The 13,817-nt window shown below is 51.6% G+C and overlaps 1 protein-coding gene across 1 annotated transcript in view; it reads left to right on the plus strand.

Moving 5' to 3' along the window:
* The window catches only part of pr (6-pyruvoyl tetrahydrobiopterin synthase purple), a 35,279-nt gene extending 21,934 nt beyond the window's left edge, over nucleotides 1-13,345 (plus strand). The window contains exon 4 of the mRNA XM_045738451.2: nucleotides 13,180-13,345. Within this exon, the coding sequence (XP_045594407.1) occupies nucleotides 13,180-13,330 (151 nt within the window). The 3' untranslated portion in view covers nucleotides 13,331-13,345. The remainder of the gene's footprint in view (nucleotides 1-13,179) is intronic.
* The last annotated feature ends 472 nt before the right edge of the window (nucleotides 13,346-13,817 follow it).

Here is a 13,817-nt window from a genome sequence, read left to right on the forward strand (position 1 = left end):
GCCACGGCAAAACGCCCCAGGTTCGGACACCTATCAAACAGCGTCTGAAAATAAAGCTGGGCCAGCCACTAAGGGACCATAAGGACTACTCTCGAGGGAATGGGCTCCAACCGAGCCAGAACCCGGAGCAACAGCTGGACCGGGAGAAGAGGAACAGGTACCCCTACCTCAACCAGTCCTGTCGAAATACATCCACTGTGAATGCCTCACAGGCGGGTAAGATCGCCACATAGAATCACCAACGCCTAGACCACACCGACTCGAAGACGTCCATGGCCAGGAGTCCATACGTCTGGCAGAGTCAACGAAACGAGTCTGCGACGACTGGCCAATCCGCGAACAGAGGAATGAACCGAGACAGCTGTCCACCAGGACGCAAGACACACCCCGGACATGATCCTCACGTTTAGCCAAACCCCGAGAATCCAGCCACTCTAAGGGACCAACCCCAAAGGTCAAACACCTAAGAGAAACCCTGTGGTTCCGGCAAGGAACCGCCAGAGAACAGTCCGAATGGAGCTGAATGGTAGAGTACCGAGTGACCCAAACCCTCCGAAGCGCAAACCAGACAGCCACGAACTCCCAAACCGTGCTGTGAGCCCGACGGACAGACAGCCCCCACCATCCCCTGCCGACCTGGTGAGCACTAGTCACAAAGCCCCAGCCAAGATATGACCCGTTCGTGAACTCATCGAGCGAAGGCTCGGGGAGGGGCCAAGGCACGGAACCAAAAACAAAAAACAAAAAGGAAGCTGGTGACGCAGCACCAACACAAGATCCCCGGAGGAACGAACCCAACGATTGCAAGAGAAGCGAAAGGGAAGTCTCCGAAGGAACCAAACAGACGCCGAAGGCGAACCCGACCCCGCGGGCAGACCAGCACGTCGAAGTTCAGACTCCCGCACAACTGCTCGAGCAACTGCCGAGCAACCCGGGACCCCCTCATGAACAGCCGAAGGCAGAACCACAGCTGCAGCAACACTTCTGGAGGGAAAGACAAGGAGCAGCCTGAGAGCCCTAAACAAGACCCAGCCAGGTCCAAACCCAGGACGGAAACAGATAAAGCGGCCTCCAGATCACCAGAAAACCAAACCTGGCGATCTGGAAAGAACCACACCCCTGGCGAGCAGACAAGCGGACCGACTGGGAGCCCACACCAGCCAGTCGTTGAGGTAGGCCAGACACCGAATCCCAAGCAGACTCAGACAGGGCACCAAGATCCGGTGAAGATGCGTAAATACACCCAGTGCCAATCACAAAATAGGGAAGGCAACAAAAGCAGTGGTGGTGGGGCCTGTAGCCTCGCCACCAACTGTGTCAGTCCCGGAAAACTGGAGAGGAACGTGCCAAGAATTGACCTGGAGGTCCAGGGCCACCATCCAGGCACCCGGCCCCAACAGAAGCCGGACAGGAGACAACAGTCCTCCGATGAGGGCATAGAATCCAGGGCGCAGACTGAAGAAGTCCAGAAGAACCGCAGATTCAACAGGCCCATGTCTGCATAGAGCAGACGGCAACCGCAGAAGGATGGGGAGGATCTACCATGTCCAACGCATCCACCGAGATGACATGACGAAGCGCAGGGGAAGAAGCCGTCCACCGCCGCCACCAGAGGTCAGAACACAACCAAAAGCGCCCACTAACTGCGGGACCATGCGAGAGCCAACAGAGCAAGCTGCCCCCCCCCCCCCCACCGCCCTGGTGGTCACGCTGGGAAACCGGCAGAAGAAAATGGCCACCAGAACAGAGGGCTGTGACCGACGCAAAAGATAGGAAAATACGCCAGAAAAAGTGGGAAGCATGTTCGTTTTTCTGTTTTAGTTTTTTACCATGTGGGGTTTGTTTTGTTATACCTACCTTTCTGGGTGCCTAACCCCGGTCGATGGCAGATAAGGAAAACCCCAACTACAAGGGGGTTTTCTAGGGCCATTGCTCCATGAAACCTCTCTGAAAGGGCCAGGTTCTGGCCCTGGTAGGTCTGAACTCCTTAGCTAATGTTCCGGTCTAACATAACATACATTAGCTCGATAAGCTCCAGGGAGCCTCCGGGGCTCACCCAAAAAATGGCGTTTCATTACATTTAACGCTGGTTTTAACGCTGGTTTTTTGTACCATTTTACTGGCCTGTCTACCCCTATGACTTTGTAGAAAAACAAATTGATTTCTTCATTTCTGCTCTTATTTAGACATTTTTGCCTCTACGAGGTTTAGTTTCAGCTTCTGTCTTCTCTTGAAAGATCTCGTCTTAACAACCACACTTTCCCATCCGCATCACTTTGTAATTTTCTAGCATTCCATAGTACTTCTTCCATCTGTTTGGCACCGTTTAGGGTGATCCTCAAAGGTCGATCTTTCCCTTTTACGTACCTGCCTATTCTCCTGTAGTCGCGCACATTCTTTATGGTAATAAGACCTTCCACAAGGCCAACAATTTTATCTACTACTTTCGCTTCTTCTACAGCTCTTTGTGACCTTGATGTGATCTCCTATTCTTTGCAACCAGAAATTATCAGGGACTTACTCCGATCAACTGTGTTTTGCACCAACTTCAGGTTAGATGCCAATTCCTTTCTCACTTCCAGCCTAATGTTTTTTTAATCCTGGTTGCTGCAGTGTTTGGCTTCCTTTACTGCTTCAGTTTTTTCCTTCTCCTGGGCCACTTGTGCATAGGTGAGTTGCATATCCTTCCTGCATTGTTCTATTCCCTGTTTAACTTCCTCCATCTGTGCTGACAAAAGCTGTTTCTCCTGTTGAATTTCCTTACCTAACCTATTGTGGTCATTTATGTTTAAATTTGCTTTAACTTTTTCAAAGCTATTCTTAAGAGTTTATTTTCCTCTTCCATGGCTTTGCAATGCGTTTCCAATTGATTCTTGTCCTTGCACAAGTCTTTCACTAAACCCTCAAGACATAAAACTTTGCTATACAAATGGTCATTACTTTCTTTCAATTTACTGATTATTTTTACATGAGAGCTCACTATAGTATCAAATTTTGCCAACTTGTTGTGTAGACTGCTTATATCAATGCTTTCTTCATTGAATCCCCTAAAATCAAGCTCTGTTTTGTTTATCCTCTTGCCGACGGCCATCTTGAGTGTTCTTGTTTGCCCTGGAAACACTAGGGCAACTTTTTCTCATCCAATTTTTTCACTTCCCTTGGCACATTCCTGTTATCTCACCTATTTTTCAAAAGCACCATACCTTTGTTTCCTGGGACACCACTCACTATCATCAACCTGTACTACTATACTTAGGATTGTTGAAATATGCTGGAGCTCCTCTGATGCAGGATTTGACACTAGGGGTGTCACCTTTTTAATGTGTGCTTGGAGCTGCATGTGCTCAGGGTTTCCTTCCCAGGGTGCTCCCTAGCACTGCCTCCTGCACTTATTTCTCTTCTCTGGTTTGTTGGGGGTCCATCCCTTAGAGGTCCTCCTTCCTGGATGTGGCCCTCACCTTGGGTGCAATTCTTGGCTAACCTGTCTTTGCCTCAGTTGGGATCAATGTTGCTTGGCAGGGTGCACTGGGCTCTTACTCATTGTTTACAGCACACCAAGGTTGGCCTTCAAAGCTGCATGAACCAGGCTATGTTGGAATAATTTTAGGTCCTGGGTAACAATCTCAGTGCCTACGTGTCCTGTATGCTTTACCGTTCAGGGCCTGGAAATTCCCGGCAGGTTCGGTGGTCTTATGGATATTCCCATCCTCCCCCCTCCGAACCTGCTCTCTTCACGTGACTGTGAGACTTGTCATCCATGCCACAGGGTGACAATTTACCTCTGCCATCCTACCTGTTGGGTCAATGACACCTTTGACCTTGAGTCTTGTGGGATTTGTTCTTCCCATGTGGCCTTTCTTTCTGACCTTCCTGATGAGGTTAGGGGCCCCATCAGACAGTGACTGTTTTTTGTTCATTTTGCTAGGTTGCAGTGAAAAATGGCTACCATAGTTCCTGTCTACAAAAGTAGGGAAGACCCTCATTATTATTAACCTGAATCATTGACAAATGCAGTAATCAAAATGTTCTAACCATCTATCACCGTTTGTAAAAAGTGAATGTTCTGATGTTTTTTCGGCAGCTTTGTTTCCTTAGTATGAACCTATGCCCTCATTCTTTGCAGCCTTAAAAAATTCTTCTTTGTCAATTTTATCGTAAGTAGTTGTTAATAAATTTTGTAAGTAGTGAAAATTTCCCCTTTTCCATCCCTCTTTCTTTTATCATCTAGCTTTGGTATATATATATATAATGCCCCAACCTCTTTGTAGCTATTATTTTTCAGTTCCAGAAGCCATTACAGTACAGTAGCCAACTACAGTACAGTAGTTGGATGGTGCCCATATCTTGAGCACATCAATAAACCAAAAAAAATGCAAAAAAACACACTAACTAATAGTGTGGTTTTTTGCATTTTTTCTAGTTTAGTGATGTGCTCAAGATATGGGCACCATCCAACTGCTGTACTGTACTGTATATTCCAACTTTGGTCTCGGAAAGATCATGAATAACTTCTAATATTTTGCCATCCTTGTAGTAAAGTGATTCTAAAGTTGGAAAGCATAGCATACACGCCTCACACAGTGTTCTTTATGTGGTCCTCAGGTGACTTTTTTTTTTATCCAGAACCACCTTTAGGTCTCTATCTGAATTCTTTAACCTTCCACTGTACATATCTCATATATATGATTTTGACTTGACTAACTGTACTGCACATATCATAGATATATGATTTAGGGTTCTACGCAAGATTTAAGTCTCACGGGTACATGGTCCTCGCATCAGCTTCCTCAGACCTCCAGTAAACAGAGGCCATTTTTGGGGGAAGCCCTTGTCGGCTCCTCAGAGCTATCCAGGCTGATATGTAACTACTGTATTATCTTTCTGGCATCAGCCAAAGTGCATGTAGTTCTTGCCTACTGGGGACCACAAGCTGGAACCTGGGCCCCTCAGAGGCACAAGGAGCAATGGCCTATAGAAACCCCCGTGTGGTTGGGAACATTCTATGTCTGCCATCAACCGGGTCTGGCACCCAGAAAGATAGGCACCCCAAAACAAACCCCTATTCTGGTAAAAATATTACTACCAAAAGCCAAACGAGTGGACAGAACTTCCCCAACGAAAATTAGCAAGCGAGCATGACGTCATCACGTTACCGCGCCGCTGTCTGCACAACCCCCCTCCCTCCCTGGGAGGGGAAATGGGGGAGCCCCAGACCCTCGCCCTGCCGATCCAACCAGCAGTTCTTGGCTGATGTGATACTGGCTGGTCAGGTGCCTCTACCTCCAGCTTTGTTTTCAGTTCCCGTGCCTTGTGGCGTGGTCTGTGTCTTCAGGTGGTGTGAGAGCTAGGAGTAATATTCTATGGTACTTTGGCTGCATGCGCCTAGGGTTTCCTTCTCCAGGTGCCCTGTAAGTACTGCCCTTGGGGCTTGGGGCCACCATCCACAAGTCACCTTGGGACCTACTTCCGCTGTGTTTTTTATTGCTTGGTACTTGGCCGCCCTTGCAGTCAGCTGGGGTATTTGTTTGCCCTTGTTTGCCTCTGGGTAGGAGGTAGTTTTGATCACTGGTAGGAGCGGGGGGTATTGCGTAGCCAATTTTTACCTAGTGTCGCGGCCGGCTCTGTTCTGCCTGGGTACGTTGTCTTTTTGCGGGTTTTCTTGTTTTTGTTTTCCTGCTTGGTGGGAGGGGGTCTGCCTTTGGTTGGCTGCCCCTTTCTATACCTGGGTTTTTTTTCTCTCGGCATCTCTGTATTCTTGGTGGTGTCCCTTACTTGGCTCCCGTGAGTGGACACGTCCCAGTGGTTCAGCTGTAGAAGTTTGATCAGTAATTTTGAGCGTTGGTTCGCAGTACCCTGCCTGGGCTTCCCTTAGCATGTAACCAAGGCTAAGGGCCCTGGAAAACCCCATGGGGGCTACGTGGTCCGATAGATGCGACCCCCGAGTCCCCCCCTCACGTCCTGCGAGTTTGAAGGTTGCTCTGTCCCCTTGTCTTGGGGGGGGGGGTGGGGACACTCACCGGTTTTGCCTCTGCCATGCTGCCTGTTGGATCGGTGATTGTTTTGACTCGGAGTCGTGCGAAGTGCGTTGTCTGTACATACTCCAAATCACCCAGGCTACTGTGCCTGATATGCAGGTGAGGGCGGCTGGGGCGTTGCATGCTCGCTTTAGGTTGCTGCAACGCACTAGGTTGGTTGCTGCCCCAGATGCCCCGAGACTGCCCCATTTTGGTTATAGGGACCCAGACTTTGGGGTGGAAGTCACTTCGGCTCTGGGTCCGTCTGCCCTTCCAAGTCCTTCCCTTTCTGTTACCCATTCAGTCGTCCCCCCACCCTCCCTTTGCTGCCAGTTCCAAAACATCTGAGGGTTTCGGAGCCGGGGCTGGGTTAAGTTGGTTGTGAGACTCTGGCGGTCTCGGGGGGTGTCCCCTTCTGGGGCGGTGGCAGAGGCATTTGAGCCTGGTCCTTCTGCCTGAGCTTCTTGGTCTGGCCAGTGGACCCCTTTGTTCCTGCTTTTTTGGCTGCTCCCACCTTTTCTTTGGGGGTAGGGGCTCAGGAGGACGGCTCGGCCCCGGGCCCTCTGGGCAAGGTTCTTAGGGTTGGGGAGGGGTTGGCTTGGGGGCCTTGGGCCCCGTTGGACCCCGCCTGGGTTTTTCTACCCTCTGAGGGGGGCTTGGTGTTACAAGGAGAGGGGGTTCTCTTTCGCTCCCTCAGCGTACTAATTGGATTTGGTGTCCACCCCTCCCCGGGTTCGGTTCCGTGATCCCGTGGGTTCTTCGGTTCCGTCTTTCCAGAGGTTTCCGGCTTCCCGTGTTTCGTCTTCAGAGGTGCGGGAGGCCCTGGCGGCTTACCTCCTGCGTGACCCGGATTATGCCTTCTTGATGGATCCGCGTTCCTTCGTGTACGGATCCCCTGGTTCGTGCTGGTTTCGTTATAAAGTTCCCGAGTCATCCTGGTTGGCAGACTGTCCTCTCTTTTTGTTGGAGGCTTGGCACACGTTCTGTCGGTCCCCCACGCTTGAGTGGTGAGAGGTTTCTATGGCGTTGCAGGTTTTCCTGGGTGGGGGCGACTTCGAGCATCTTAATGCTTGTTTGTTCGCCCCTGCCCTTCCGCGGGATGTTGGTGTCATGCAGCTTCACGTGCAGGTTCCTTCCCTCTCGACTGCCTTGGTTGCGGAGGATTTGCGGACTCGTGGACAGCTTGCTTCGGCTCGGCGTTTCTTTTCTCTCCTTGAGCTGTCTTTGGATTGGCTTGAGTTGGATGTGGGAGCATTTGGGGCCGCTGCCGGGTCCGGTGCGTTGCCCTCTGCGTGGCTCGGGCATCGTCTGCTTTGTTGAAGCTCTTCGCGCCCATCCTGCGTGATGTGGTTTCGCAGTTCTATGCTTCTCGCCTCGCATGTCGTCAGGCGGTGCTGGCTTTTTCCTTGGGAGTCCGCCTGGGTCCTGGCTCTTTGTTTGTCTTCGCCCTTTTGTCCGTTGCTGTTTGCGGAGTCTGCTGTGGTGCAGTACCTGCAGGCGGCCTCGGTCAGTTGTCGGCCTATGTCTGAGTTGTTGTTGCTCCAGGGGGCTCGCAGAGGGCCTTCCCGGAAGGGTCGTGCCAGGGCTCGGGGGTCTGGCGGTGCTTTCGGTTCAGACTGTTGCTAGTCGGCGTGGGGACCATCCTGTTCATCGCTTAGATTCTTGCAAGGCCTTTCGCAGTTCGTCCCATTGACAGGGCGATGTGGGGGCGGCTCGCCTAGTTTGCTCACGCCTGGTCCCACGATTCGTGGGCTTTTCGGGTCGTTTCGTGCGGCCTGTGGTGGCGTTGGTTGGCTCCTCCTCCCTCGGGAGGGTTGGGGGCTGGCGGGACAGGCCTCCTCTCCTGCGCTCTGTCGGGTCATCTCGGAGTGGGTTCTCTTGGGTGTGGTCGAAACGTCGTCGTCCCACAGGTGGGTTTCCCACCTGTTTCCAGTCCCATGCGTGGACCTCCGGTTCATTCTGGACTTGTCCTGTCTGAACCTGTGGGTTTTGTGCCCCTCCTTCTAGATGACTACGCTGTCCCAGGTCCGTCTTCTTTTGGAAGGGGGCACTTGGATGGTGTCCCTAGACCTCAAGGACGCGTACTGGCACGTCTCGCTTCATCCGGGGTTCAGGGAGTGGCTCGATTTTGTTGTGGGGTGTCAAGATTACCGCTTTCGTTGTCTTCCCTTCGGGTTGAATCTGGCACTTTGCATTTTCACACGCCTTACTCGGGTCATGGTGACCCGCCTGAGTCTGCTAGGTGTTTGGGTGCTGGCCTACCTCGACGGCTGGCTGGTTTGGGCTCCCAGCCGGTCCGTGTGTCTGCTTGCCAGGGATTTGGTTCTTTCCCAGCTCGCTGGGTTCGGGTTCTTGGTGAACTGAAGGAAGTCCCATCTAGTTTCCTCTCGGGTTCGGTCTTGGCTGGGTCTGGTTTTGGACGCTTGCACTGCTTCCTTGTCTCTTCCTCCAGCGACTCTCTTGACCCTGCGGTCCCGCCTTCGCCCGTTTGAGGGGTTCCCGGGTCATGAGGTGGTTGCTCGAGAGTTTGTGCGGGAGCCTGAACTTTGCCATGGTGGTCTACCTGCCGGGTCGGGTGTGGCTTCGTTAGCTGTTCTGGTTCCTTCGGGGCCGGCCCTTCTGCCTCTCTCGCAATCATTCGGTTCGGCATCCGGGGGCTTTGCGTCGGTTGCTGCATCGCCGGCTTCCTCTTTGGGTTTTTCGGGGATCGGTGCCTTGGCACCTTCCCGAGCCCTCGCTCAACGTGTTCACAGACTCGTTGTCTCTTGGCTGGGGTTTTGTGACCAGTGCTCACCAGGCCAGCCAGGGGCAGTGGGGTCCGTCCTTCCGTCGGGCTCACAGCATGGTACAAACGTTCGCGGCTGTGTGGATGTCGCTCCAGAGGATTCGAGTCGCTTGCGGATCGACAATCGGGCTCCATTCTGACTGCTCCCCGGTGGTTCATTGCCTGAACCGCGGGGGTTCGATGCGATCCTTGGCTCTTTGGGGCTGGTTGCTTCGAGTTACTCGTCTGCTGAGTTCTCGGGCTTTGGCTCTCCTGGCGGTTTGGACACTCGGGAGTTGTCCAACGTCCTGGCGAACGGCCTGTCCCGGTTCCTTCCCCCTTTCCACGGAATGGACGGTCAATGCCGACTCCTTCAGTTGGCTGTGCCAGATGTTCGGGACTCCGGACGTGGATCTCTTCGCATTGGCATGGTCGAGACATCTCCAGGTATACATGGCGCCCTTCCCTGACTGTGAGGCCATCAGGATCGACGCCTTCAGGCAGGACTGGGCGAGGTGGGGGTTACCTGTACCTCTTTCCCCCGATTCCGCTGTTGTTCCAGGTCCTGACTCGCTTGGAGACTTGCAGAGGTCAAGTTGTCCTCCTGGCTCCTTGGTGGCCAGCCCAGCCTTGGTTTCAGGCGCTGCTTGCTCGGTGTCCGAACCCGAGGGTCTTCCAGCGGCTCCGCCTCTTTCAGCAGATCGGTCCAACCCTGTACGAGGCTGGTTCGGTCTTCTCCTCGAGTCTTCACGTTTGATGTTTTTGACTCGGGTTTATCATTTCTTGTATGGTGCGCAGGTGGCTTCATTGTTGGTCTCCCATCTGCGAGTTTTGTCTCAGCGGCAATATGAGGTTTCCTGGCGGTCCTTCCTGTTTTTCCTATCACTGCGTTGGTGTTCTTCGGTCTCTGATAGGGTTGTTCTGTCCTTTCTCTCTTGGTTGTTTCAGGACCGTCATCTTATGCCGAATACTGTTGCTTCGTATCATGCTGTGTTGGCGAAGCCGCTTCAGCTTACTTTCGGTGTTGATGTTACGTCTGCCCCGTTTCGCAAGTTGTCTCGTGCTTTGTTTCACCGGCCTGCTCATGCACCGCCTGAGCCATCTTGGTCCTTGGACTGAGTGCTCTCGTTTCTCTCTTTGCCTCAGTTTGTTGTGGCCCCTTCTGTTCGGGATTATTTTTCTAAGGCTCTTTTCCTGTTGGCATTGGCCTGGGGGGGGGGGGGGTTGGACTTGGGGAGCTTCATACTCTCTTCCGGCGCCGAAGTTTCTGCTCTTTTGGTCTTGGTGGTCGTTTTGTTCGCCTGCAGCCGTCTCCCTCTTTTCTGGCGAAGAATGAGACGGCTGCGTTCCAGAGGGATCAGTGGGTTGTTGATACTTGGTTGTTCAGGCCAGGGGGTGCATCATGTGTTGTGTCCGGTTGCAGCTCTCTGCCGTTGTTTGTGCACCACGGCTTCTGTTGCCGGGGATGCGCTGTGGGTTGATCCGGTTTCCCTTCTTCCCTGTTCCCAGGCTTGGGTCTCTCAGGTTGTCCGCAGGGTTATTAAGTGTAGCCAGCCTGCAGTTTTTCCCCGGGCCCACGACATTCGTAAATTTGCTGCTTTGGCTGCCGTCGTTGGCAACATGTCTTGGGTGGACATTCGGTCCCAGGGTTTTTGGAGATCGAACAGGGTCCTGACTGCTCACTACCTGGTGAATGTTCCTGGGCCTGGTCAGGCCTGCGTTGCTTTGGGTCGGCGGTTGCAGCTAGTTGTCTCGACTTCGCGTTGAGGAGTGAGGACGGACCGCCTCCTGGGTAAGTCACTGTTTTTTCCTTATCTTTGGGTAGTTAGCTCCGGGGAGCCGACGAGGCTCCCTCCAGAAAATCAGCGTTGAATATAATGAAGCTCCATTTTCTGGGTCAGTCCCAGAGGCTCCCCGGCATCCCTCCCTCCCTCCCAGTCGGCGGCGTTTTTGCATTTTTTACATCCACCTTAAGAACACGGTTGGGTCGCCGACAGTGGGGTCTGGGGCTCCCCCCTCCCCTCCAGGAGAGGGGGAGGGGTTGCACAGACAGTGGCATAGCGACATGATGACGTCATGCTTGTTTGCTAATTTTCGTTTGGGGAGTTCTGTCCACCTGTTCGGTCTTCGATCACAATAGTTTAACAGAATAGGGGTTTATTTTGGGGCGCCTACCTTTCTGGGTGCCTATCCCGGTCGATGGCAGACATAAAATGCTCCCAGTCATAATGGGGGTCTGTATAGGCCATTGGTCCTCATGCCTCTCTAGAGGGAATCAGATTCTTGCCCGGTAGGCATGAACTCCATGCATTGCCTGATGCCAGAAAGTTATACATATCCATTCAGCCTGGATAGCTCCGGGGAACCTCTGGGACTCACCCAGAAAATGGCATTTCATTACATTCAATGCTGATTTTTTCAATCCTGAAAAGCCTTTAATAGTCATGATCATTTGAGAAGTTCATGTAGATTGTCTCATTGTCATTTTTTGCTTGCCACTTTACCATAGATGTTTGTGTCGTCTGCAAACTTTACATTTGCAATCGGATATTAGTAAGTTGGAGGCTCCTTGCAGTTGACAATTTACTTTTATGTGGGGAGCCCCTACGGCTCCCTGGAGCTTATTGGGCTAATGTACTTTACATTAAACCTGGACATTAGCTATGGAGTTCAGACCTCCCAGGGACCAGAGCCAGAACCTGGTCCCTTCAGAGAGGTTTCAGGGAGAAATGGCCCTGGAAAACTTCCCTGTGGTTGGGGATTTTTCTTATCTGCCATCGACCGGGGTTAGGCACCCAGAAAGGTAGGCATAACAAAACAAACCTCACATGGTAAGAAACTAAAACAAAAAAATCCCGAGTCTCATTACCAAATAAACCCTGTGCCGAATCCGAAATCGTCAGACATTTTGGAGCCAGACACGAGGGGGGAGGTGCAGGGTGAACCACAGGGGAAGGACCAGGGAGCGCGGACGGAACCAAAGTCGAAGCGACTAACGCTCCCAGGTCCCTAAAACCAAAGAGGGGCAGCTGCGGGGCATCCGGGTGGGAAACCAACCTAGCGCGTTGCAGTAACCTAAACCTAACATGCAATGCGGATGCTGTCTGTACCCTAACAGCGACATCATCAGAATAAAACTGGAGCACAAGCAGAGAACACGTCTCGCAAGACTCCGGGTCAAAGATGTCATTGACCCAACAGGCAGCATGACGGAGATAAAACATGTGACTGTCACCCTGAGACAAGGGCACGCAGCAACCTTCAAACCCACACAAGGCAGGCTGGAACTCGGGAGACGCATCCATTGGTCCCTTGAGCCCCGACAGTTTTCCTGGGCCCATAGGGTAACAACTACAGGAAGCCCGGGCAAGGTGTTGCTAACCGGTTAAACACCCAAACTAACAAGGGGTAGATGACAACACTGAAACCCCTGCGATGTGTACAAGCACGGGGGCCTAGCAGAGAGCCACCAAAACAATATCGGGGAACTATTGTCCTACTAGGCAGACCCCCACCTGGCAAACAAAAATAAAACAAAAAAGAAACCCCCCGCAAAAGTACACCGTCCCCAGAGGCAACAGGAACCGGTCGCCGTGTAGGTGGCAGGTCGCACAACACCTTGACGCCCCAACCAGCACAACACCACTCCCTACCCAAGGCCAAACAAGGGCCCCAAGGGCAAGGCAAATGCCAAGCAGCAAGAACCCCTACGGGAGCAGTTCCCGAACGCCCCAGGGGAGATAACCCTGACAAGCAGGGGCAGTAGTCACAGGGCGCTTAGGGGGCTTCCTTCCCTAAGCGCATGCACTCCCGGCACTGATGAGGTCCTCCTGGCCACCACACACCACAACAAGACAGCAGAGAACACCACACAGGCAAACACCGCCCAGGAATTTGAGGCCAGAGAAGCATCTGTCCCGGTTGACACTAGCTTACGAACTGGAGTGCTAGGCAGTTGGCGTGGTGAGGTCCGGCCCCCCCCCCCCTTCCCCCTCTCAGGGAGGGAAAGGCTGCGTGGACGAGCAGTGCGGCAGTAAAGTGAGATGTTTGCTTGTTTCCTTGGGAATGTAGGCAGTTTCTACCTCTCTGTTTTTTGTTTTAGTTTCTTACCATGTGGGGTTTTTGTTTTGTTATGCCAACCTTTCTGGGCGTCTAACCCCTGTTGATGGCAGATGAGAAAAAACCCCAACCACGGAGTTTTCCAGGGCCATTGCTCCCTGAAAACTCTCTGAAGGGGCCAGGTTCTGGCTCTGGTCCCTGGTAGGTCTGAACTCCATAGCTAATGTCCCAGTCTAATATAAAGTACATTAGCCCAGTAAGCTCCAGGGAGCCTCTGGGGCTCACCAAGACAATGGCGTTTCATTACATTTAATGATGTTTTTTTTGTTTTTGTTTTTTCAGGGATACCAATCTGGTGAGCACGACTGAGAATGTAGCTGTTGTGATATTTGAAGGCATTAAGGACCATTTGCCTGATCATGTGGTTTTACATGAAATTAAAATTCATGAGACTGACAAAAACATTGTGGTCTTCAGAGGAAGCTACAAATAAATAGCCTCTACTTTTTTTTTTATTAGATTTATGCTTGCATCCATTTAGAAACGGTGCAAATATACTTATAACAGATGCTGTACGCTACTACTGGCATGTCTTTACAGATTGAGGGTATGCTTGTTTGTTAATTAAGTCCAGATTTTGTGGAATTAGTAATCTTTTATAAAGTCCTTGTTTAATAGTGCTTACAGCTACACTTCAAGTTTATTTTGAAATGCCTGGAGCTCTCCATATCTACATTACTCACTACATACTGTATATCTACTTCATATCTAGCTGGCAGTTATCCTTAATTGCTTCTCCTTTCATCACATAAGGCTAAAAGGCTTTCAAAAGAGTTCCACATAAGAGGTTGTTCTGGAAACTGGAACATATTGGAGGAGTGACAGGTAAGCTTCTAACATGGATGAAAAAATTTCAGATAAAAATGAGTAATCAGAAGCAATGTATCAGACTGGAGAAATTGTCACGAGTGGAGTATCAC

The sequence above is a fragment of the Procambarus clarkii genome, chromosome 43 (assembly GCF_040958095.1).
Source record: "Procambarus clarkii isolate CNS0578487 chromosome 43, FALCON_Pclarkii_2.0, whole genome shotgun sequence".
NCBI classification, from domain to species: Eukaryota; Metazoa; Arthropoda; class Malacostraca; order Decapoda; family Cambaridae; genus Procambarus; species Procambarus clarkii.